Source organism: Passer domesticus, chromosome 3, assembly GCF_036417665.1.
Source record: "Passer domesticus isolate bPasDom1 chromosome 3, bPasDom1.hap1, whole genome shotgun sequence".
In the NCBI taxonomy this organism is placed as follows: Eukaryota; Metazoa; Chordata; class Aves; order Passeriformes; family Passeridae; genus Passer; species Passer domesticus.
In genome coordinates this window covers 112,238,694-112,264,693 of record NC_087476.1, presented here as the reverse complement: position 1 = coordinate 112,264,693, position 26,000 = coordinate 112,238,694, and the positions used below count along the sequence as shown (strand labels likewise).

Here is a 26,000-nt window from a genome sequence, read left to right as displayed (position 1 = left end):
CAGTGAAAGACTGGCAAAAGTCAAATAATTGTTTCCAAGGATTACTATATTAAATTAAAGACTGGTCCATCCCACCCTTAGAAAGTGGTGAAGGAGGTAGCTGTAAAATGGAGCAGCTTCTTCAGGCACAGGAGAACAGTACAAAATCTCAGGAAATCTTTGGCACTTCCCATCTTTATTCTGTTTTAGGTGCTGTGCTCCAAAACAGAGGTCCAGAAGGGAATTGTTTTGTCAAATGTTTGAAATGCAGTGAATTGTTTTTATGTCCTTAGCTATATTGTGGCTCTACCCAGACTTGATTTATTCTCATGTTTTGAATGTCTGAATTATCAGGCACTGGTCAAGTGCATAGGCCTTTTATGTTTTGCTGAATTTCATTGGAAATGTTGACAATATAATTTCAGTGGGTCATTTTGTTACATATGTAGCAAAAGAAATATTTACCTGTGTCTCCCGCCCTACAATTTAAGAAACTGTTATCAGTTCACACTCTTGGGACCTCCCCAACTCTTGTTTTCTCAACAGCATGTTTAAGGTGAGAGACTGAGTGCAAGCACAGCATATCCTGGCAGAAATGTGAATATATTGTGGGTAGATGTAACCAAACCATTCTAGGTCATATGAATAAAAGCAGTAATAAAACTGGGTTGCAGTGTTTTATGCAGCACCAGCTCCTGGCAGCTTTGCATCTGAGTGCCTTAGACACTCTTGAAAGTTTATCATCCCATCTTTATAGCTTTTGTTTGCAGGAGAAAGTGCCCCAACCTGTTCCTCAGACACACCTCCAGACTGAAAAAATTGGTGTCAACTCAAAGGCACTGACTGATGTGTTGTCCCACCTGATGGTGACCAGAGGCCCCAGGCTGCAATGGGAATGAGGGTTTTTTGGTTTTTTTTTGCACTGTAAAGAGGAGGGAAAACAAGTGAGATGATTAGAGAAGGGAGGGACAACACATAGTTCAGTCTCATGTCATGCTTTTTTGACTAGCCTTGACTTTTGAAATGCCTTGGTTTGTAGGGAAGGGGGGGACCTGCACTGTGCAAGGTGAGCAAGGATCCCATCACCTTGGCCCTGAGTGGTGGTCAGGGGGAGGAAGGAACCATCAGTGATGTATCAACGTGTTATAGATGAGGTGACTTCAAAAAATAAAAAATATATCCACATAGTTCATTGTTAGGAATCTGTTTCCCAGCAATAAATAAATATCCAGCCCATTTCTTCTTCCTGCAATATTGTTTCCAGCAGAATCTGAAACCCTCAGTTTTGATTATTGCTGTTGGGAATCATATGTGATGTGTCTTATTTGACCCAAGATCAGATGGAGCAGACTGAGGCTGACCACAATAAACTTCTGAGTAGCTTAACCAGAGAAGCTGCAATCTTTGCTATTCCCACAATGGCTATACTGGCCAATGCCACTTGCACGTTTTTGTCACACATCAATAGGAATTTACAGCTGAAAAAGCCTTTTTAAAAAAAGAAAAACAATCAATAGCTTTTCATGATGGCCTGAAGCTTTATGATTTGGCTCACTGGGTTGGTTAGAATTGTTTGCTGAAGCTCTTCTAGTGGCAGCAATAAGGTATGAAATACCTTTTTCTTCAGAAAATATCTACATTGAATTTTTTTCTATGTCTACATAATATAAAGTGATTTTTTGCAGCCTGTACAATTATTCAATATGTATTTCTGCATTATTTTCACTGCTTGCATTTGTTAGTTTGCACTTATTTACTTTTTAAAGCAAAGCAAATTATTATCAACAATAACATTCCTAAAGGGATTATTTGGGTTGCAAGGTGTATATATATTATAAGAAAGAAGGAGGGCAAGCTTTAATTTCATCATGTGATGCCACTGATTCATAGGAAACCTCTTTAGGACTATGTTTGGGAAGATCCTATAAATGTGTTGTAATTGCAATCATTAATGTGTTTTCAAAGATCGCTGTCAGCATCTGCTAACCTGACCCTTCACATCACAATTCTCTTATATGTGGCTTTTTCTCCAGGAGCAGGGCAGGTGTGGAGTGGGGTCACTCCTTTGTTGGGCTGTGCCCCAGAAAGAGGAGCCAAAGAAGATGGAAAACTTCAGCTTGTCCAGGAAATCCTGGGTGGGAAGGAAAGCTAGAAACTGTGTAGAAACTTCCATTAAGCAGATATATTTCTGGTTTTGGAGGACAGTGGTGGGAATTGCCTGATGGGAAGGCCTGGACTTACCAGAATAGAAAGTATCCCAGTATTCTACTCACTGGAGTGGAAAGTATCCCAGCCCTTAATGACACAGTTTGGAATAAGAGTAGAGTGTTTCCTAAACCTAGTCTAAATCCCTCTGGGTTGAGGACTGCCCAACGACAGCTTTTCTGTTTTTACAGCTGTAAATATGATGCGAAAAGATTTCATGAGTGATTGAAATCTAGGTCATACTGTGGATTTCTAATCTGTTGATTATAAATTGTGAGGAAAGAAATGCTGAAGTTATAAATCATAAACTACCTCTGCAACGCTAAAGGCTGCTTCTACTGTGCTGCTCCCCACACTTTTTGTTTGCTTTTATATCGAAACAAACCTTACAACCATTGTCCAACAGATGTAGGAATGACAAATGAGTGAGATGCTGGGTATGGAAGGTTTTCTTCCATGTCTTAGGTTCCTTTATTAAAAAGCTATGACAGCATTAAGTGCTTTATAGTTGTCTGTGTATTTTTTCCTCTTTTGTTTATTTTTGTCTAAAGCTTTGGAAACAAGTGGCTCTAATGGATCATAGGCTGTCTCCATGTGAGCCACATCCTGAGGCTTCATATTGAGTTTCATTACTTTCTAAGACTAAACAATTGTTCACATCTATTTTTTTCCTATTTTTATCTGTCTCACTTACTAAGAGTCAAGCTAAAAACCTTTCCTTACTCGATATCAATGCTAATAATTCCATAAAGGTAAATACAGGAAGCAGGGGCAGCTTTATAGTCTGAAACAGTGAATCTGTGACACCTTTCCAAATGCAACAGCTTTAGCCATATGCCAGAGGGGAATTTTATTTTTTTTTAATAGGAAAATTGTGGAGCTTGAAATAATTGTTCTGAGAGTAATGAGAAGGAAGCTACCATCCCTTGGAGTACACATGTACACATAGTTATAGACAAGTACCTGTGACAGCACAAGATTTCCTGTATGTCTAAGTACTTCTCTGTCTGGGAATGCATCCTGCTCTTTCACTGGGATCAGCACCTCAGCCAAGAGTTTAAGGGGCTGAAAACTGCCTCAATCCCACTAGCAGTGCAATCTCTGCAAGAATTGCTTCAGCAGGATAACAGGATAAGGAAGGAGGAATCATTAATTTTAATTACTTATGACACTTGGGTCTTCCACAGAACAGATACACTGGTTTCAGAAGGTAATGTTTTAATTTCTTTTTCCCTTAAAAAATAAAAATATAATTGAACAGTGTGAATTGAGCTGCAAATCAATTGTTCTGTAGAAAAAAATGTGTTCACACAGAAACTGAAGAATGAATTAAACTGTCTGCCTCAGAACTTGACCCTAATTGAGGTGATTCTCCTTGATAAGTAATTAATCAGGAATCCTTGTTCTTAACCCTCTGCATGGAGAGTGGGCAGGAAGAGGGGCTGCTTCACCTCATCACTTCCCATATACACCTCCATACATCAAATATAGGGATATGCAACCATTCATAGAAATATCTGCAGGTCCTGATGGGTTAATATTGGTGAGACCAGGTGGAGAAGGTGGATTGTCAGCACCTACCTTTCTGCTTCAAGGTTAGTATTTGAGTGTGAGATGCAGCACTGAAAATAATCATAATTAGAATTATCCAGGCATTAAAGTCCTCCTGTAATATAAGAAGTGGAGCTTTGTGGTGGAGCAGCTTTGGTGGATTCCTTGCTTGTATTTTGTTCTGTAAGCTGGAGTTTGTGGAGTTTCCTCACAGCAGGGTGGGCACAGCACTTGCACAATGCTCTGTCTGGGCTGAAAGAGGAAATGAGAGAATGTTTACTGGGGAGATCTGTCTATCACAAATGTCCTTTGCACTGGCAGAGCCAAGAAACCTGTCAGCAATTGCACTGGCAAAACAGAAGTGGCAAAAACCTAGAGCTTCACCACAAGTGAAAAAATGTGTGTCTGATGTCCTCTAATGGTGTTACTGCTTAATGAGACTATTGGTGGGTAAAGAACAATTTGGAAAAAGTAAGAGAAGGAAAAGAAATAGGGTTTTCTTTTTATAGCCTTTAAGTTATCTCATTTAGCACAGAAGAATGTCAGAAAGGCAGTATGTGCACAGCCATGCACACACACCTGCCTTGTCTGGTGCTGTACTAAAGCCAATTTGAGTCTAATGTGTTTGAATAAATTGCTCGAGTGGTTTGCTCACCCATGTGGAAACCTCACCTCTGTGACACTGGCAAAGTCAGCAAGACATTGGGTTATCTGGTGCAGATCACAAGATATATCAAACATAAGCTTCCCATGAGGCTATTTAAGATGCAGACATTTTTCCCTTGCTATGCTTTTACAAGTCACATTTCCAATGGGTCTCAATAGGTTTTTTGATGGTTTATTTTTCCCCCTTTCAGAAATGCCCATTCTTTTTTCTGCCATCCTAATGTAGTTGCAAAAGCTTATCTGACCAAATAGCAGTGAAATTATTTTTTTTTCTTCTTTTTCAAATGATCCCTCACTCTCATTAAAGCTGTGGAAATATGAAAAGGAAAATAGTTATATGTCTGGTTTCTACTAAGCTCTTTCTAGCAAAACCTTGATCTTAGTAAAGACAGAATTTAAAAAGAAACAAAAAATGTAAAGCACATAATTTGCATCAGCTGTCTTTCAAATATTTTACCATCACATCTCTTCCACAGTGAAATGTGTGAGAATAGCAGTATGAGGCAGAAGCTCTGAAAAAGTGACAAGTAACTCTAATGAGAGATGCTCTGTTTTTAGCATGTTACTATTTCTAAAACAGCCATGACTTCTGTGGAGCTCCTTCTGACTTTTAACTTTGTGAGGTAAATATCTGCCAAGTATAATAAAAAACAATAAATGAAGAAAGTAGCTGCAGTAAGGGCAGAAAACAGGAGTACACTACCAATGATGTTAGAATGCTGCCCTAAACCATTGATTGCTGGCTGCCCAACATGCCCTGTTTCCAAAATGATGCTTTCCAGCAGTAATAAAAGCTTGCTCTAAGTGAAGAGTTTGTAACTAAAAGGATGGAGCTGTTCCCTTCCTGTGTGCTGTTCGAAGCTAATGATGCATTTTGCAATGTTGGCTGTTAATGGCTATTGTTTTACATCAGCAAATACTTAGATATTGTTAAGAAAACATTTAAGTATTGTAAGCAAATACTTATATATTTTTAGAGATTTTTAAAAATAACATTGTGTCCATGAGCACAAATATATTTGGACATCGTTCAAGCCTGATACTGACCCTTCCAGTAAGGACAGCAACATTCATGAAAGTTCCCTGCTTCAGAGAGGCACTCAGAGCCTGACACTACAGACCTCTGTTATAGGCAAAGCTCCCTTGGAGTGGGTTAAGTTCAGTTTTGATCTTTTTCTGGTTTCCTTGAGGTCAGCTTTTCCAGTTTTCTGGCAGATTTCTTCTTAAATACAATTAAGGAACTTCTTGATTATTGAAGAACATATTGTCAAAGGTGCTCATGTTATTTTGCTGTGCTTCCCCCCAGAGATTTCTTCCTTGTAGAGGCTGTTCACAAACACTAATGATTTCTTGTACAGAACCCTTTCATTTGTAACACTTCTCTTCCACAGGGTGGTGCTTTGTTTTGTGGTTTTTTTTTTTTAAGATGCCAAAACAATGTCTTTCAAACCTTGGGTGTTGTTAGCAGCAAGAGCAGAGAACGTAGAGGTAGCGATGAGATTTTGCTTTCCCCTTCCAGCTACCTGAGGGATTTCACAGTCCAGTCAACGAACACTGTTTGATCACTTCCTGTGCTACATGTATTCGGTGTAAGGATTTTTACATGCTCTGTAGCATTAAGTGATCAAAAGAAGTGAGATCTTCTGTTGTAGCATTGATAATAGGCTACTCTGCGCTGCGTAGCACAGCACACCAGTAAATTGTCAAGTTGGTTTTGATTCTGAAAGATCTTCAAGATGAAGAAAGGTAACTACTACCATAGAGGAAAATATACGTGGCATTAAAGCTTGCCATAGAATGGCTCTACACTTGAGGATAAAAGGAAGAAAGCTGGCAATAGAAATTATAGGAATGTTCAAAAATTGGGACAGCAGCCAGGAATTGCCTTTCTTCCAAACAGCCCAAGTCCTACCTGTGGCATGTCATATCTCTGCTGGCTGGGAACAGCACAGGTTACATATCCTTGTGTGGGGACTTTTCATTTCAGTTCTGCATTTGTCTAATAGACCAGCAGTCAATTTTTGTGTGTGTGCGTTTTCTTTTGATTGTTTTACTTTTGCTAATTGACTTTTCAGTTGTAATTGCTTCAGATAAACAATTTTCTGAAGAAAAAATATCATGCTTTCTTCATTTTAAAGATAGGAAGCAAAAAATATTCATCTAAGTCCACTATTCAGATGCCTAACTTTTAAATCACTATGTGGACTGGATCTTTTCCCTTTTCCTTTCAGTTTTCTGTCATGTAAACTCATGACACTAATGAGTACTTAGCAGCCAAGATGATTTAGGAACACGTTATTTTCAGCTGGTGACCCCAAAGAAAGAGAACAATATTTAGGAAACAATTCTGGAAATGCATTGGCATTCAGGCAATCAGAACAATAAAGGAATACAAAATGTGCATTTAAAAAGTCATTTAAAAGGGCTTTTTTCCCAGTGTTTCTGGTAGGAATCTGGAAATATTCAAGACCCTGGTTAATATCAAAGGGGAGTTTATCAAAGATATGAATGACAGGTAGGTGATCATTTTTCATTAAAGCTCGATAGGAGTTGGCTGTCCAATGCCATTATTGGTTTTTAATAATTCCTTACAGGCTTTTAGTATGAAAAGTCCTTTGACCCAGATTCTCAAAAAATTATTAGTGGTGCTTTCATGAGCATGTGTGTTGATCATATGGCTATTAATAATTTAGCATGAAAGCCTGTTTGAGAATGTGCTGATTCTTCACTTCTGGTTCCAGTTATACATCCTACTCACTCTGACTTTGAATTTGTTTCAGACACACAAATTATTAGAAGAGTTCTCTGAAACCTTTCTAAACACAGAAATCAGTGCTCTCAAGCCAGGACAATTTCCATTGTGGATTAGATTGTACTGATACCAAGGTGCTCCTCATTTGTTTTACACCTTCGTATGACTGTATCAAGTTCCAGGAATACTGTTTTAATAACCTATGTATAAAACTGCTATGAAAAACTGGAAAGCAAGCCTGATTTTCAAACCTCATTGTGCCCATTTGGAAGCAATTTGTGAGTAGCTGGAGCTTCCAATGAGCATGGAATTTCTCAGGCTGGACATCCTGTATTGAAGGTACTCAATATGTCTGCCCACATGGAAAATAAGTGTACAGAGGAAAGCCAAGCCCTGTGAGCTACCTTGGCCAGTAGTTAAGACTTTGTTTCCTTCAAATTATGCTCTGTTTGGTGAACAGCATCTCTTTAAACCATCCATAACATCTCACCATTACTAAAACCCCTGGGTAAGATGCTGGCAAGGTCAAGGTATTTCTGTGAAACATTTTATTTTGAAAGAAATACCACATTAAGGGCTGGCTATTTAAATTGGTTTTACTGCATGTTTTCTCAGAAAAACTTAATTTTGTGTACTGCAGTAATGATGCTGAGTGGATAATAAGATGCAGTATGTTGCTGCTGTGGGCTCTACACCATATGTCTTTCATAACTACTGCATTTCAAGGGTTGGTTGTTCAGGTAATTGTATTGTCTCAGGAATTCATCATCAGGGTAACCTGAAGTCATACACCTGTAATACATAGCAATATTGAGAATTTCAACATTTGAAACTAAACAGAAAGACTGCAGAGTAAGAGTTGAAGTGTCAGAACTGTAGATTTATAAATATTTCTATATTTTCTGCTTGCTGAGCTTTATGTATAAATCGAATTGCTATAACACTTTAAAGCAGACTGTGAGGACAATTATTTTAAAGCAGAAAAGTGATTAAGTGATAAAGTACAAGTAATTTTTTCATAGTAGTAAAGGGTAGTTGCTTCCTGCCCTGAAATGCTGGGTCAGTGAATGATTGCTCTCATGGTATCTTTTTTCCAGAAATTTTGTTCTGTGTGTCACACAAATGGCACTTGGGGACATAAAAAATTGTTATGCCACATGTTGCTCCTTCCACCTAGTGAGCCACTTAGGTGGCTCTTTTTCTAGGTGCACCTTAGTTCTAAATTAGTGGGATGCTGAGCCCATATTTCATTTACATCTTTTAAGGGTCATTGGTTTAAGGCTAGAAAATGCTTAATTTTTATTGACCAATGCTTAAGAGAGCAGTAGCTCTGGTAACATCTGTATATATTTGCATACATAACATTGTTACAGTGACAGTGCTATTTCTTACATGTCAACCAGGGACATCTGGTGAACAATGAATTTTTATTATTTCTGTATCTATTTAGAAAGCCTAGATAATTTAATGGCATGAAATTGGGGTCATGTAAAGGTTTATTAAATGGTCTTACAGAAATTCTGAGTAAAACAGGAGAGTGAAAAATGATGCAAATTTTTCCCTCCACGTCTCTTTTACAAAATTCATGGCACAACTAATTGAGTATCCCGAAACTAGAGGAGGAAAAAAAAAATTGTTGCTGTATATTTATGATTATCAATCTGTTGTTCAAGTGCTTTGTAGTGTCTCTGGAAGGATCTTGGTGTAGATGAAAAAGGTGTGTTTGTGCTTAGGCAGGCATGCACGAGTGCTGCAGGAAATACTGTTAGCATTTCTGGCTCTGCAGACATTTTTCCTCTGTGAATAATCTGAACAGTGGCATAGCACAGTGCTGGGCAGCATTTTATTGCCAGGATTGCATTTCCACCGGGTGTGTGTAAATGGGTAGCGTAGATCTGACCGCTCTTCTCTCAGGAACCCAAGGGCCACATTTGGACTCCAGCCACCACTCAAACCCAGTGGTGATTTAACACAATTTCCATTTCTTCCTCTTGGTCTGCCAAGAGTATCTTGCAAGGCTTTGGGTTTTAAGGTTTTCTGTACAATTATCAGGACTGGTATCTTGGATTAAAATGAAAAGCATTTATCTTGTTTTGGTTTGGGGTTTTTTGTTTCTTTAGTTTTTTGTTGTTGTTTTTTTGGTTGTTTTTTTTTCATAACCTAAGGTCTACAAAGATGTGAATTTGAGAAATAACAAATATTGGGAAAATAAATGCTGCTAATAAATGGTGAGAACTTGCAAGAAAGAACACTCGGAATATCTTAGTGTCCTCACCTGGAAACTAGAAAAAGGGAAAATTTGATTGGTTTTGTTTTCCTTGCTTTTACATGCTAGCTACACATTACCAACTTTTAGGAAAAAAAAAACAAACCAAAAAACAAATAGATTCCCACTTGTCAGAAGTCAAAAGACTGAGTACCAGATGGATGCATCCTATCAGACATCAGCAGAAATCTTTGCTTGAAGTGCCAACCTCTGAGTAGTAACTTTGCTTACTGGCACTCTGATAGAGGTTTCATGCCTCTCCTGGATTTTCTGCAGTATGTCAAGCACTGATATAGTGAAAGCCTTTCTGAAATGCCTTTCTGAGTTTATGAAAGGGCACAAAACCTGACTGTAAGTACCGAAGATGAGGTATGACAGGTCAAGATGAGGCATGAGAAGAGAATGCTTGTTTCTGTTGTGTCTTGACTTGCAGTTGACTAAGAAGGGGTTAAGGGTTAATGTTGGAAAAAATAGGTTTGATATTTGTCAATTCTCATAGAGAAAAACAATAACAAAAAGAGAATATCATTAAGTTAATGATGTAAAACCCAAGAGAATGAATTTAAAACTCGATATTCAGAAAGCTCTTATATTCAATATAAGAGATACCTTCATTCAAAGAACTCTTCCCAGATGCTTTATATTTTCTGTGCCTTTTCCAGGAAGCATTTCCTCTGGAAGATACCAGATGGTAATAAGAAATAATGATGGATTATTAGACTAAAATATATATAGTTACTCCATTAATCTTGGAGTTCAAGTGTATCTTCTGTCTGTTGTGTATCCCTCACCTCCTGAAGCAAGCAGTGCTATTTTAAAATATGTATCTCCTTCAAGGACTGAGAAACTCACATTTTATTTTAATTATTTTTCAGAGCTTTCTATCATATAGAATATTAAGCTCTGATTACAATTGAATGAAAATTTTCTCAGTCTTAATAATACTCAAGAAACTTACATTTCAATAAAATCGAAGTAAACCTTCAGCTAGTTCTAAGACTTTGTTACTGCATTCACAAGACAGTGGTGCCTCAGGGGCTGATGATATAAAATGCAAGCTGGCATGCTTGAATTTTTTCTTCTTAATTTGTCCACCTGTGGGAGTCCCAGTGTTATTGCTTTTCCTTGGAAGTGGTTAAAGGTTGTAAGTGTTATGAGCTTTGGTTGTCTGCAGTCTGTTCTAAAACTACTCTTGTGCCAAATTTGCATCACTCATGTTTGACTAATTCCAGAGTTATTGCTACAGAGAGCAGCTGATGTTATAGGAAATATAAATTTTATATATATATGTGTGTGTAAGAGTGTGTATATATACATACATACATATATATGTATGTATATATATATATAGCATTGGTTTTACTGCCTTTTGGCAGATTGGTAGCACTGAGCTAGAGTCCAACAGGGAACAAATTGCAATGTCAGCTGCTGGCTTGATTTGCATTCCACCTTTATTGCTTGGTTCTCAGGTTCATCAGCATTCCTGGTGCCTCATCAGAAGTCTGTTAAGTATTTAGAGTACACAATTCATAAAACAGGCTTGAAAATACTCCACTGGAGTTGCTAGATTACAGCAGTTGCTGCCAGAGCTTTTGAAGACAAAACATTTTGAGGTGATTGGTAGGTACACATGCACACATACACATCCTACACTATTGGAGCAATCAAAGCTCCCAACATTTCAGAGCACATTAGGAGTATAGAACTGGGGCTGTCTCACGGTTTTATCCAACTGTTTTGAAGCCATCAACATATTTATCCTTAGCCCGTGAACTTGGACAGCAGAATTTAAGCTATACACAAAGCGTGCATTGCATGTTACAGTAATGTACAGGCCAACAACAAATTAATTCATCTCCTTGTGTAGGTACTGTAGAAATAAGTGCTACCCTGGCCTCAGAAACAGGACAGCTACGTGGCCAAAGCACCTCCAAACCAAAAGTTTGGTGTTTCTGGAGAGTTGCTGGCTGGGGCTCGGAGTGTCTGTAGATGAATCCGAGGTCCCTGTGCTGCATTGCCCCAGGGAGCAGGAGTGGTGATGTGGGTTTAGCATTATTGATACTACCTTCAGAGCTAAGGTTCAAAATAATTTCCGGAGACACAATGTTTAAGCCACTTCTTGAAATGTATCCCTCCTCTCTTTTGGCCTTTCTTGGAAACTTTCCCACCTCCAGCAGGACTCTGCTCTGTTATTGTGGCCTTAGCAGTATGGAATAGATAAAGGCACAGTAGGAAAATGGAATTGGTTCCATTACCATGTTCTCTCACAACTGGGTGAGACTGATAAAAAGAAAACAGGCTGAGAACCATAAACATTTCAGTGTATTTCTATGGGCTGTGTGTGCAGGGCTGATTTTTACCAGGGGAGCTCTGAAACTACCATCTTTGCTTGTGGGCAAAAAAATGTTTGCTTGTGGGAATGTGAGCCTGTGCTGTTTTGGCTCATTGGCAGGGATAGCACCATTCAACAGTAGTGCTGACTTATTGCAGTATTTAGTGATGCACAGACATTTCTATAGTGCCCATCAGCAGGGTGCTGAAGAGGGAACTTCTCACTCAGCATTTGTCTGAGGCTGTTTCTGACAGGAAGGATGACTTCTAAGATTATTTTGAATGAACTAGTGATAAAGGAAGATTTCTACCACTTTACTATGCAACTGAGGCTGGCAAAGTGAAAAATTTAGTAGGCTTCAGTACCTTTCCTTTCTGCACTACTATATTGCTCCAAAAAAGAAAAGAAAAAAGAGGAAATATAAAAACCAGCTCTTCCTAAAAGGCTACAGGCCCACTAGATTAAGCATAACAAGGCTGAAGGCTGAGATCAAGTTATCTCCACAGGTTACTGTATGTCAGCTGATCTACAAAAATTCTGTGTGCACATGGTCTTAACCTAAGACTGATGAAAAATAATGTGACAAAGACAAATGAAAAATAATGTTATCTTGGCATGAGGGAGGTGTGCAGTGAGTCAAATTCCTGCATGATAATGCAATGGCTTAGGAAAGCCCCTGTCTACATAGAAAGGTGATTATTGCAGCATCATGTTTTGTTTTGCAGTTCTAAATGGCCGTGCTCAATGGGGTTTTAATTCATATAATATTTGATGTGATGTCCATAAGTGAAACTTAAATATGGATATAATAATTAGGAAGTCTTCAATTTGAGACACAGACTTGCTTCCTTGTTTTATAGAGGTGTTACTGAGATGCCCACAGGTGCTGGAGAAGTGTGTAAAAACTTAAATATAACCTTTGAAAATGGATTTTTTTGTGGTTTCAGATACACAAATATGTTACAAATAAAGACAAAAGAATCACTGTAATATGTTACCAGCTTTTAGGGTGATATTTGCTCTTGCATCTGTATGCGTGTTGTTTGTGCACAGTATTTGTTAAATTTTGGGTTTTTTCACTAGAAGGTATAGATCTATAAAGGAAGGCTGAAAGTCTGCTTTCAAGTCTGCAAAGCATTCATTTCACTTGCCAATACCTGGCCATTTGCAAATGGTAACTTGGCTACAGCCCCACATGCTCCAGCTTTGGGAAAACTGCTGATGTATGTGCTGTGTGTGCCATTTCTTTTTACCCTCACCATTTCCATTCACTTTAAAGCTGTTTTGTTTTCTTTGTCACTTTTACAAATATCTAAAATAATATATTTATATACATATATATAGCAAATAAGAAAACTGGTATATAAAGTGTAGGTTATGAATAGTGTAATAATGAATCATGGTAAAATTAGTTAGCTTTATTTAATCCTCAGAGCCTTTGATTTCTTTGAAAAGTTGCATACGCCATTATCATTACATGCTGGTTTTCTGCATTTCAAAAATTAGTAAAAGAGGAGATTGCTTTAAAGCAGCACAATGTTACACTTCTTTGTATATATTTCTGTGTAAACAGAGTAAGCATATGAATGAAACAGGTGAAACAAATAAGCTACTGCATCCATGGGGGAAAAATGGGTGAAATTTATTCTGAGTCTAGTTGAAGCAGCTGAAATTAAGAAGAGTTACAGTTACCTTTCCAAGATAACTGGGAAATTGCTATGCAGCTCACATCAGAGGCATAAGAAGATGAGCATGAATTGGATAAGGTGGATCCCTTATTGACACTCTATAGACATGGAAAAGTAGCACCAGCGAATGGAGAATCATTAAAACAAGGAAACAAAAAGAGGAATGTTTAGAACGTTGTTCAATCAACTGAGCCAGCAAAAAATATTTTTCAGACTCTGCAAATCTCATCAGGAAATGGTCCTTTAGTTGTTCAGAAAAGATCATAGCTGAGAGCATGGTGCCAGAATGTTGAGGAACTGCAGAGGTGCTCAGCAGCTGCTCAGCTGTGTAACTGCAGCATGCAAGCAGTGCTGGAAAACAAAGTCAGATGTTTAAAGAGAATAAAATATAGTGGAAGAAGTCTTGCGTTCCTTGCTTGGGGGACTTGCAGAGACAAGGAGCTGCAGAACACACTTACTGCAGGAGGCAGTGCTAGTAGTAAGACAAAGAGAGTGCAGACACAAGGGCTCTGCTAGAGAGGTGAAACTGGTTCTAGAAGATTTGATGTGAATGACCAAGACATACAAAGCAAAATATTTCATTGTGTTTCATATGGTCTTGTAAAAACTTCATGAACTTTTTAAACTTTAAAGAAGGATGTACCAGTTCCAGGAACATGAAATTTCATGTAGAATTACCAATTATTATGAATAAGTCCCTAACCTCATACTGTGCAATGCTTTTCTTTTTTTCTCCTCAGTGTAATAAATACTTTTGTTGAAGAGTAGAATTGATTTTATAGGAGACAAAAAAAAAAAAAAATCAAAGCCCTTAAGTTAACTTTAATAGACATTAAAAGACTTTGTTAAAATTCAGGTGTCCCATTAGAGTGAACATTTTAATAATTAAAAGTCAATAAAAATGAAAACATGCTGATATGACTAATTTGAAAAATATACTGCTTTGCTCCCAGGTATTGGTGTACATGGAAGTCCCCTCAGTCCTAAGAGCACTCAAACACGGAAGTTTATAGGCAAATCCTAGAAAAAAAAAAAAAAAGGAGTCTCTGACCTTAGTGAGAACAATACCACATCCCTGTGTCAGCAAATGCCTTTTCCTGCTCTCTGGCTCTGAACAGGGAAGTCCTTGTTAATCAGCCAGTGTGATCTTGGCTTAATGATTCAGAATCACTACAATGTGATGCCAAAAATTTCTCCAAACGAAAAAAACAAATAATCTCCTTCTTTGTTATCATTTTTGAAGGCTCTAAGTATGAATGAGTTTTGAAAAAAGGAAAAGCAGGGCTGGAACTTGTCTTTTATGGCCAGAAAATTCTTGTATCTCTTCCAAGTGACACTGTAAGGCTTTCTGTTTTGAAAATCTAAAAGGAAATATTTTGTTTAATCTTTATGGAGGTGAGGGAGAGGACAAAGACAGAAACCTTGAGCTTTCCTCCATCTTCCCCATCCTCATCTTGATCTGAATCTCTTGGAAAAGGAGAGAGCTCAGTTTGGTGAAGCAATTCATTTGGAATATCAATTATTCTTCAAAAACATGTCCCAGACTTCCTAAGCTGTCAGAAGGTTTGTCACTGCTGCACGCGAACCTTCAGAAGTTACATCTGAGGAGGGAAGATGTTGTTAGAAATCTTCCCCTGTATGACACACTGTCTCAATTTCTTCTAAAACAACTCCTAATTAGTTATTTCTCTTCTTCCTCTTTTTTTTTTTTTTTTTCCCCTCCCCAACTCTGCAGCACCAGGGAAAAATTGGAGTCAAATTTAATGTTGGGACGGACGACATCGCCATCGAAGAGATGAACGCCATCATTAACGATGGGAAGTACCACGTGGTGCGCTTCACACGGAGCGGTGGCAATGCCACCCTACAGGTGGACAACTGGCCCGTCATCGAGCGCTACCCTGCAGGTAAGGCCTCCCACAAACACCTGGCACTAAGAGGGTGGGGGGTGCCTGGAGTTTGCCTCGTTTTGCTCCTCTCCTAACGCAATATCAGCTCCTTTGAAGTGTTTTAGTAGCTACATAGTTAAAAGAATCCTGAGCAGTACAGTTTATGATGATGGCATTTCCTAAGTGAGTTTAAAAGCCCAAATTCAAGTTATTACTGGAAGTGGAAAAATGCAGTTATCCAGGCATGAAGTAGTAGTTTTGTTTCTTGCTATCATTTGTTTTTATTGCACTTTTGGTTTAGTGGGGGGAAAAAAAAAGGCTTTGACAAAAGCTACACAGTTTAAAGTGACTCACAAGTCTATCCCCAAGTGATGGGGTGAAACATTTACTGAGGAAAGGGTTGTCTGTGTTCTTTTGATTACAAGATTACAGCAATCTGAAGCTTATGAATTTAGCAGAAGTCTTCCAGCAGACATAAACCAAGTGGCATTGCAGTTATCAATTGTACAGCCAACCACGCAAACTGAGGTGCCTTTACTCCAAATGCAAACTACAGGATATTATTTATGCAGATGATGCTGGTTACTTGAGGAGGACCATTAGTATGACAGCAGAGCTCTCTTGAGCAGGCCCATATTTAATTGTATGCAAATGCTATGCACTGAGGATTACTATGCTGCTAATTTTATTCATTTTTAAAGGCAACAGGTTTTTCAGATACGCAATCCCTTTCTTATTGAGTAGGACAACTGAGCCATTAATGGTAACTTATGCATCTGCATGTTATCTCCTAACAGTTGCTCTGTGTGTTTATATTAAGCAAAAGGCAGTAAGATGATGTAAAGATGTAAATGAAGGCAAATATGCAAACCAGAATGCCGATTGCACAAATGACAGTTCTGATTTATCGGTTTAAAAGTAGAGAATTCTTCATTTTTGGGGGTGGAGTGCAGCAGGAGGTTGTGTTTCACTAGTAAGGAGTGCATAGACCATTCCCTGGACTAATTATTAGTATTTAGGATGGAGATTTTTGTTATTGTTGCTGCCATTTCAGTTGTAGTCCAGCTATTTTAAAAGATAAAAAAAAAATTTTAAACATCCACACATGAAATATAACCCTTCAGATAATTTCTTGGAAATAATTCAGAATATATGAACTAATGAAAGTATGTATTGGGAAAGAGACTATGTACAGCAGAAGTTGTTAATAAACCCACCTATGTGCTAATGTGCTATGAATGAATGACAGCTCTGGCAATTAGAGCCATTAATGGTTTCTAAGTTAGACACATTTATGAGGGGTGATAAACACTTGAGGGAAAGGGGGATACTGAATGAAATACATTCAGTGATCTTTCAGATATTCCTGTTTCCCCTGTGGCCTCCTAGCTTTCTCCTTTTGCAGTGTTTGCTGAAATAAGGTGTAAGCTGGGGAGGACTTGTCAGAGTTTGTGTTCAAGACCTATTCAGCACAAAGGGGAAAATAGGCTTGAGGTGTTTTTCTGTTTATTTTGGTTTTTGCCTAAATGATTAGCATGAATTCACAGCCTCCAAGCTCAGGAGTGATGCATCCCAACAAAGAGGAAGTCAGGCAAGCATGCCAGGAGGTCTGTGTGAATGAACAGGGAGCTCCTGGACAGGCTCAAACACAAAACAAAGCCTTGAGTTCTGAAGCTAGTGGCACACAGAGCTTGTTTATACTGAACAAAGGTCAATTTAGAAAAAAGAATTATTTCCTTGGGATGGGATTGGTGGAATGGAAGAAAGTTGGATGCTTTATTTGAAAAAAGAAAACAAAATATTAAATTTTTATTGAGTTTCCATGAGTGCTGTTTGAGCAGGCTGCATTCCAAGGCATTCTCAGTTGCTTCATTAGCTGCAGTACAGAATCTCTTGGCTTGTTTTATTATTGGATCTTCTAAGACTGCTGTTGGTCTGTAATTTTCTTTGACTTTCCCATAGTAATATTTTATGACTCCTGTATGCCATAGCATTGCTTTTGGTTGCTATCCTCCCCCTTTTCACCTTCTATCTCTTCTCCTTTCCCAGAAAGCAACCATCAAGCCACACCTTTCTCTTCTCTTACTATGCTGCTCCATTAGATTTGCCAGTCTTCTTGTTTTGGGTTTTTTTAGTTAATAGTAAAATGTAAATTAGGCAACCTAATTGGTAAAGTTGCTATACTTATATACGCTGGATTTTTTTTTCAAAGATAAAATTAAATAATTTGTTGGTTGTCTAAAGCATACCAACAGATCAGGTCTTTCTTTTTGAGGAAAGATTTTTCTCAGAATTCCTCTTCAGGTTGGGATCCCTGATTACAAGACATTGCTTGCTTGTGTTTGGTGCCTTAAAATGCTGCATTAAGATTTTCTAAGAGAATTTTCTGGTCAGAGACTCAGGAATTTCCAGTTTCATTGCCTATGTATCCGTCATCTGGCCTCATGTAACTGCTGTGGATAAGGATACCCAAGGCCCAAAACCAGCTGCTACCTTGCAAAAAAAAATCACATGGCAACACTTCACAGAGCTTCCATGGTGGCTTTGTGTTTTACCCAAGAGCTGCATATAATGCAGAAGAGTGACCCTGGAAGATGAACAGAATGCAGTCTGTCTCTCCTGTGACATCATTCTTGATCCCACTAGATTTGAGTTTGCTCTGGGCCAATGCACCTTCAATTCTTCTCTGAGTGGGTGTGAAATGAGAGAGCTGTAAAAGGAAAAGAGTCAGGGGTCAGTGGTCGAGGATGATTATCCTAGTTAATGTGGATGGTTGTTTTTTGAAATATAGTTGGGGAAAATGTGTTTTAGTCCTAGTCAAATGTGAAGATTTCTGTATCCTGAAATGGCTGGATGATTTTCAGAAACAGAGGTTTGGATTTACATATGTATGTTCTTCCAGACTACCATCAAAGTAATTTTTTTTTACTCTGAAGTTTCTTTCCTGTCACTTTTATGAATAAAATAAATTGCTAGAGCTATGAGGATGTATACTTTGATTTCTGTCCTTTATTAAATGTTGAGCCTGTTTTCCCCACTTCTTGTGTTTGTGGCTGGTGCATAGCCCTGTGATTGTGAGTGGCACACTGTAGCTTCTTGATAGTTGATTAAGATGCCCATATATTCACTTGATTTATTTATTCCATCTGTCTTAACTAGAATCAGTGCTATGTCTCTTTGCTGAATTATCACCATCCCTCTGCACCTTCCTGAAGAACTATAGTATTTGATCTTGACCTCTTTTTCAGATAGTAAATTCACATTAACTTATCTGGATGCAGCCTAATTGATGATCATATTAAACAGGAATGAGAAAACTGCTGAGTATTCAGTCAGAGCTCCTAATCAATAGACTATCCCCATTTCCAAGCAGATCCTTTCTACTCCTTGTGGCTTATCTGGTCTGCTTCACTGTGTAGTTTTAATTTCCCTTCCCAATGGTCTGGCTGCTGTTGTGGTGATGGGACTGCTCCACAATAGCAACTCCAGCTGCTTCTGTGAAGAGGCTACTCTTGTAACTTCAATTAGGTAATAATTCTACACTGAATTGCCAGTTTCCTAAGGGTGCATAAAACAAAGAATTTGTTCATTTGTGTCAATCTGAACTAAGAATTATGGCAAAATAAAAAAAAGGAAAAAAATAAATAACTTTTAGTAATATGAAAATATTAATTTCAGTATTTTTGAATAAAATATTCTGACTTTTCATGCCCAGTGTTTACAGGGGACTTAGATAATCTGAGAACAAAGCATTTTGTTCCATTTGAAACAACATTTTCTTTCTTAACTGAAAGAAAATATGTTTAAAATAAGATTAAAAAGGGAGGAAGAAAAAAAACCACACACCTTTGTCATAACAGTACTCATAACCGTATCTATTTATCATGAAAGACAGTTTTCTTAATTATCTCATTTTTGTTCCTTGGTAGTGAAGTGTGTATATTTTACTAGTTAGAGAACATATGTCAAGACAAGGTAGAGGACATTTTAAAGCCCCAATAACCACTACTTACTGTGAAAGAATTTCAGAATCACTTTTCTGACACTAACTCTGTGCTTTCTGTGGTCAAAGGCAGTTTTCTCAATGATGATTCTTTTAAAACACACACCACAAATAATCATTTTATCAGTGAGGATTTTCTCTTCATGATTTCCATCATAAATCACACTGATGCGGATTTTTCTATCTAGAAAATGACCTGTTAGATACTGGGCAATGGGTATATGGTTCCAAAGCTGCCCAGTCTGCTGAGAATGCTCAGCATTCCTGAGACCCTGCAGTAGTTTGGAAGACACTGTCTGATGTTGGCAAATATCTAAAATGATGCCCTCCCAGTCATCCCTGGATCTCTGCTTAGCCTTAGAAAAGCATAACTTTATTGTAGCTGTCTTCACGTAACCATGGGTCAGGACATGTCAGGGATGTGTCTGACAGACCGAGATCTGACAGCATGAGCATGTCACTCACATTGCTTGCAGAAAAGAGCTTGTCCAAAGCATTGCCAGACTGCTGGAACAGATGCATCCCTGTGATTAGGAGGTATAAATCATGGTAGAGCACAGACACCAAAAAAATAACCTGTGTGAGAGACCATGGATGCTGGCAGAAGGGCAAACTCACATTATGCTAAATGCCAGTACCTCTGCAGTATGGCAATCACCAGCTTGAAGGGCTTTGGTATAATATAGAATAATTCTGCACTGTTTTTGTTTTGTTTGTTTGTTTGTTTAGTTGAATTGGGGTTTTCTTGGTGGTTTGGTTTTGATTAAAGAGCTGAGATCACACGTCTTGTCTTTAGGGACCGTCTCTGGATCTGTGAGATAAAGGTTGTTCCTGCAGAATATCCAAGGGCTAGGGGAAGGGGACATATCATTTAAATGTTTCTCTTGGTCCCTGTATTCTAGAAAATAGAAAAAATGTCTGTCATCTTTTCATGGGACACATGTGACTTTGAGATAAATGCTAGGAGTCAGCTATTACCATGTATCCTATTTAGGGTAAATAACATCCATTTGTCTTGCTTTTTCTGTGTTCTGATTGACTACAAAACTAACAGGAGACATTTGTGTGAGTACATTGGTTTCTCCAGGAATGGATTAGCATTTCCCAAGCGATCCAGGTACTTGTCTGACTTGCTTACTGTTGGCTTAGAAACAGCTTCCAAATTCAAGCCCCTACAGCCTCTTCTGAAGAGGACCAAAGATGTTTTTCAGGTATAAGTGTGGTGGTAGGGAGACATCTCAAGCACTTTCACAAATGTGTCTTTGAATATTCTAATAAAAGGGACAGTCAGCTTGTTATCACCACATCCATAACAGCCAAGGTGATGTAGGAATCTAACAAGTAAATGATCACTGTGTGTTTGCCTTGCCTTGTGCCAGAGAGCAAATTTTCAAGTCTCTCTGGCCACTGCTGTTTGGACACAGGACTTACAGGGTGATTCACAGGAAAAACCAGAAGCTTCTGACTGCTATTTTTTTGTCCACTAACACATTGCCTGTACCCTTTTTCTCACTTGGTTCCTCCTTTGGATAAAAGAAAATGTCTTGATTCTCACTTGTGTGTGTTCCTTTGCTATGGCCAGAGTTTTGACTTCTACAATCAGATCTGTCATGCCTCAATCCTGATAGTAAGACATAGAGGATATGAGGAAACACCATTATCAGATAAGCTGCAAAGTTTACAAACCTGGAGGAATCTCCCATTACTTCTTCCCAAAGACAAAATGAAAACTGTCCTTATGCCCAGGAGGGAAGTCCAATGGAAAAGACTTGAGCAATTAAGAAGAGAATTGAGCAATTTAGCTTCTGTGAAACAAGAATGCCCCATGTCTCCTGGTTTGAATGTCATTTTCCTGCTGTGGGAAACCAGTGGTGCCAGTAAAATAAGGACATCTCATAGGATTTACTTCCCTTGGAGGTAACAGTGTTTGGAAAAATTGTGAGGATTTCTCAGGAGCTTTCCCTCTGGGAATAGGTAGAAGGTGAATGTGCAAGTAAACACTTTATATATAAGTTTATGCCACATGTATAAAATCAGGCTTTAGAAGTGGAAGATGTGGGTCTAAAATATTTACTCTATGGAATTAATAAGAAGAGAATGGGAAAAATACCAGTTAAGTCAATAGTTATTTTGTGACCAAGTAACGTCTCACCCTCCCTGATCTGGAAAACAAAACTCATCAGTGTTATTTATGGCCTTTCATGTGTCCATGGAGTCACATCTCCCTGGGGTTCTGTCTGTGCTGAGGTCTCCACCCAGGAAGGTCTGCTGGTACCTGGTATAGTTAAACCTACTCTGGTTTTGTAGGAGATAATGGGGTATAAATATGAATGAGTTAACATACTTGGGGTTTTTGATTAGCAAAAAGTCTTTGAGGAAGTTCCATGTGAAAATATTCAGGAAGCATTTACCCAGCCCTGGTAGTAAAGGTCAAGTTCTTTGATGGATCAGACGCTCTCTTAGGGAGAACAGGGTCACAGATTCTCACCTAATGAAAATCAAAGTAGTAAATAAATTGATTTTCAGTGGAAGTATGATCACTTAAACCTTGTCATATATTGAATAACATTGATTTTTTTATATGAAAGTAAAAAACCATACAGGCTATAAAAGAGACAAATTCGAGATTACTACAGAAGAAAAAGATTAGTGAATGAAGAATTTAAAAATTTGTGATTCCTTTAACAGGCAATGAAAAAACAAAATGGAAAAGTGAAAGGGAGAAAAATCTAAAAATAAAATTTTTAATATAAAAGCATTTTGAAATAAAAACATTTAATAATCCAAATTTTTTACATTTTTGAAATTCAGAAATTATTGGTTTTGTGCAATTTATTTGCAATTTTTCTAGAATGAGAGATTTTGCAAAATCTTCATTGGCTTAAACATTTCAATCAAAGAAAGTGTTTTCTTATCTCAAAGTTAAAAAAGAAAAACTGACTCTTGAATACAGAGTAGCAGTAAAAGTAAAGTTGACCTATGAAAGATAATGCACATGGGTGAGATAATCTGAATTTTCATAGAAAATATTTTTAATTGATTGCACTGGCTCAGGACAAAGGTTTGATGCAGTACACAGCTCATGGATTATTTCATTACCAGTCAAGAAACAAGTTCTGAAAATGTTTAGAATGCTAAAGAAAATATTAATGGAACTATATTTAAATCAATGGGCCACTTTCCCTGTAAAGGATTAGTGGCTTGCATGTTTGTTTTTTTTTTTTTCTTCCATTCCCATTTCCTTTTTTTTTCTGCATGTGTATTTAAAAGTAAGGTTAGTGATAGAAGACCTTAAGAAATTAGAAATTAAAATTTACTGGGTCAAGTCTGCTTCTTTGCATAAATTGTTTCTTTTAGAGGATAACTTAGAAGAAACATCCTACTCAGAAGAAATCCTTTTGCTTTCAGTCCAGGCACTTTCCAGTTCATCCCACTTTTTTCTTACATGTCTTTTTCAGAATGATTTTCTCATTTCTCATCATAATAACCTTTCTTCGATGCTGTTTTTGTTTTGAATTTGGTTTTCAACTGCACATGTGTTTGAAAATGGACAGTATGAGAACACTAGGACCTCAAGGATATCTGAAGACAGTAATGCAGATATTAATTCAGAATTTTAAGACCTTAATTTTCTTTTTCAGAACTGGAAAGCCCAATGTCATTCTGTAGCTGACTACCTGTTGAATGTCTTTCCTCACGAATTCTCTATCAGAGTATCCCAACTTAGGGCAAGAAGTGGTGTGACTGGTCCTATATCTTTAGTGTGTGACCTGCACCTTGTAATGTAAGCTTTGGTGTCACTTCTATTAATTCAGAAGGGCTCTGTTCTTCTTGACTGATATCTGCAGCCTCTTCAGCATTACCACCATGTCTACTTTCATGTCATCTACAGATTTCATTGTGTGGATGGCACTTTATACTCAGATCAGTGAAGAAAATACAAAAGATGATTTATTGCTGAACTCAGCTTGGGTACTTTCTCAGGAGTTCCACCAAGGTAGTTTTTCTGGGGGAAAACCATTGTTTTTCCCTGCAGTCGTATCTTCAGTGGCTTCTGTGGTAGCTCCTATGGTCTAATGCCATTTGGGAATTCACCATGGTATTCCTCTTGTTAACTCCATGTAGAACTCAGCATTGATTTTATCACATTTCCATGACTAAAACACATGCAGGCCTTCCACTCATTCATACCATAGATGGCATCAGTTCCCTAAAATACGTGGAGAGCTTTGGGACATCTGACCCACCTACTATGTCTCGAGGATTTATATTAATATAGTTAATTTAGTGGGGAACATAAGGGCCAGAATATGGTACAGTTGACACATTGGCAGGTCTGAATTTGACAAGCAAAGACTGCTTATCATCTGTGTGAATGATTCACCAAGAAGCTAAAGAAGAAACTGAATGAAGTGGGAATTGCAGGGAGGAGAAAATTCCAGGGCTGGTTCCTGGAACGAGATGTATCCTGGGAAGATGGGAGCCTTGAGTGTGATGCAAGACAAGCAGCCCTTGAATTCAGAACCTGTCAATAACCACAGCCTCTACATGAGATAGAGGAAGGAGAGAACAAACCCTTGTTCGATGCTATTCTTTGTTTTTTTGGTTTGTTTTTTTTTTTTTTTTTTTTTTTTTTTATTCAGGTTTTTACATTTTCACACTCCTACATACATTTTTCACACTCCTCTATTTTTTCCAGAGTTAATCCATGATTTGCTACATGACATCGTATCAAATGATTTACTGAAATCCAGAAAATTAGATATACTTCATTTCCTTCATCTAGAAAATGAGTTAGCTTGTCAAATACAGCTGTTAAACTGGCCTAACATGATTTGGTAAAGTTTTGCATTTTATCTCATTTTCCAATTGCTTTCATGTCTTTATTTATTTTAAAATTTGTTCTAAAGCAGCATGTATGGCTAAGGTCAGACAAAATACTTCAACTGGGTAGTTTTTAAATTCTTCTCATGTAAGTCTATTACATTATCTGTTCTCTACTACAAGAAATAACACATCTTATTGGATGCCTGGATTTAAAAACTCCTGGCTTCTTCTTTTTAAGTTCTGGGATAGAGATCATCTTTCTCACTTTCTGGCCATGCAAGTTCAATAAGAACATGCACATTGCTTTTTCCAGAGCTGTGGAGATCTATATTAAACACATTCCTGTTAGTCAATTCAATCTGCTCCCTTGGATCACCATCAGCCTTTCTATAAAGCAATTCTCCTTTATGATCTCTTTTCGTTTATATCACTTTAGAATCTCTGGCCTTTTAATTTAGTTTACTTTCTTTGGGAGGTTCCTTGGGCTTAAATTCTGGCAACATTTCTTGAGTATTTATTTATTTTTCTAATTCTGAAAGGTACTGCTTTCTTTACTAAGCAAGTCTGGGGTTTTAACCTCCTGTAACATAGCCTGTGATAATGTACTTTTTCAGTCTAGCAGGTCTCCCCTGGTATATTTTAGCCTTGCAGGTGCAAACGCAAAAAAAAAAGTCATCATTTTAATACTTTATAGAATTTCCAAGTGTCATTTCTGGCTGAATCCAGGCCCTTACACTGATTGCATAATCTGACTTCCTTCGTGTTATCAAATTTTGTTCTTTTTAAATCAAGAATCTGATTTACAGGCTTATTTTTAGTTGTCCTTATACTAACTTAAGTCAACTCCTGATCACTCAATCAAAAAAATGTTTCCTACAATTAACTTTTCTATGTCTCCAATACTTAGCCAAGGCAAAGATAAAATTGTGTTATTTTTTGTTGGTTTTGTCTAGACAAAATCCTCAATGAGGATTTCCTATTGTAGGAAGCTGATGTCTACCTTTATTAATGTTGTGATGTCCAGTTATAATATTAATAAAATGAGGCATTATACCAGAGTGTAAAATAATGGCATGGAGAACTAAGAATAAGACAAGGAGTTATTTAAACTCAATTCAGTAAGTTCTCCAGAATAAAGATGGAAGAAAGTATTCTGGAAGCAGGAATCAAAATACATTAAAAATTCATCTAAGTTACTGAGACACAAACCAGCAGTTAAGTGATGGATGTAACTAGGCCAGTGTGCTACCTTCCCTTTGTAATTGCACAACTGATTTCTTGCATGTTTTTCTCATTTCATACAGCTCTGACTGCTCTTTGGTTATGATTAAATGTATTTGTCAGCATGCACCCAGGTCTCACATTCTGTATAATTTTATTGTCAATGTGAAAGATTGATGTTAAAAAAAAATGGAACTTTATTTTCCCATTCTCTTTGGGTGAGCCTCTGCTGCAGCTTACTCAAAGTCAAGTAATTTTTTTTTTTTTTTGCTTTTAAAATACACTGCTGCCCTTTGAGAGATTATGAAATTGTTCTATCCTGCTGCTGTCTTTATTTAAAGAACCTAGGTGATACCCAAACAAAGCACTACAGTAAGTCTCTTTTCAAAAAGTGGTTTCAGTAAAATTTCCCAAATCAGCTTTTTAATTTGACAGCTTATCAGGTCTTTCTGTCAGATAATGCAATATAATAATGCTTCTCTTAGTCTGCAGACAGATTTTTTCCCCCTTTATTTTTCATCTTGGATATCCTGGTGAAATACAAAGGCTCATCCCTTCTTAGGCTTGTTAGATCCTGTAATTAAATTCAGATCTTGATAAAATGTGTGGCACAGTTGTCAT

General features: G+C 37.6%; 1 protein-coding gene across 35 annotated transcripts in view; it reads left to right on the top strand.

Moving 5' to 3' along the window:
* NRXN1 (neurexin 1) overlaps window positions 1–26,000 on the top strand; it is a 668,819-nt gene that overhangs the window by 533,623 nt on the left and 109,196 nt on the right. For all 35 annotated transcript variants that reach the window (XM_064415211.1, XM_064415210.1, XM_064415207.1 and 32 more), the window contains one exon: window positions 15,175–15,346. In XM_064415211.1, the coding sequence (XP_064271281.1) occupies window positions 15,175–15,346 (172 nt within the window). The remainder of the gene's footprint in view (window positions 1–15,174; window positions 15,347–26,000) is intronic.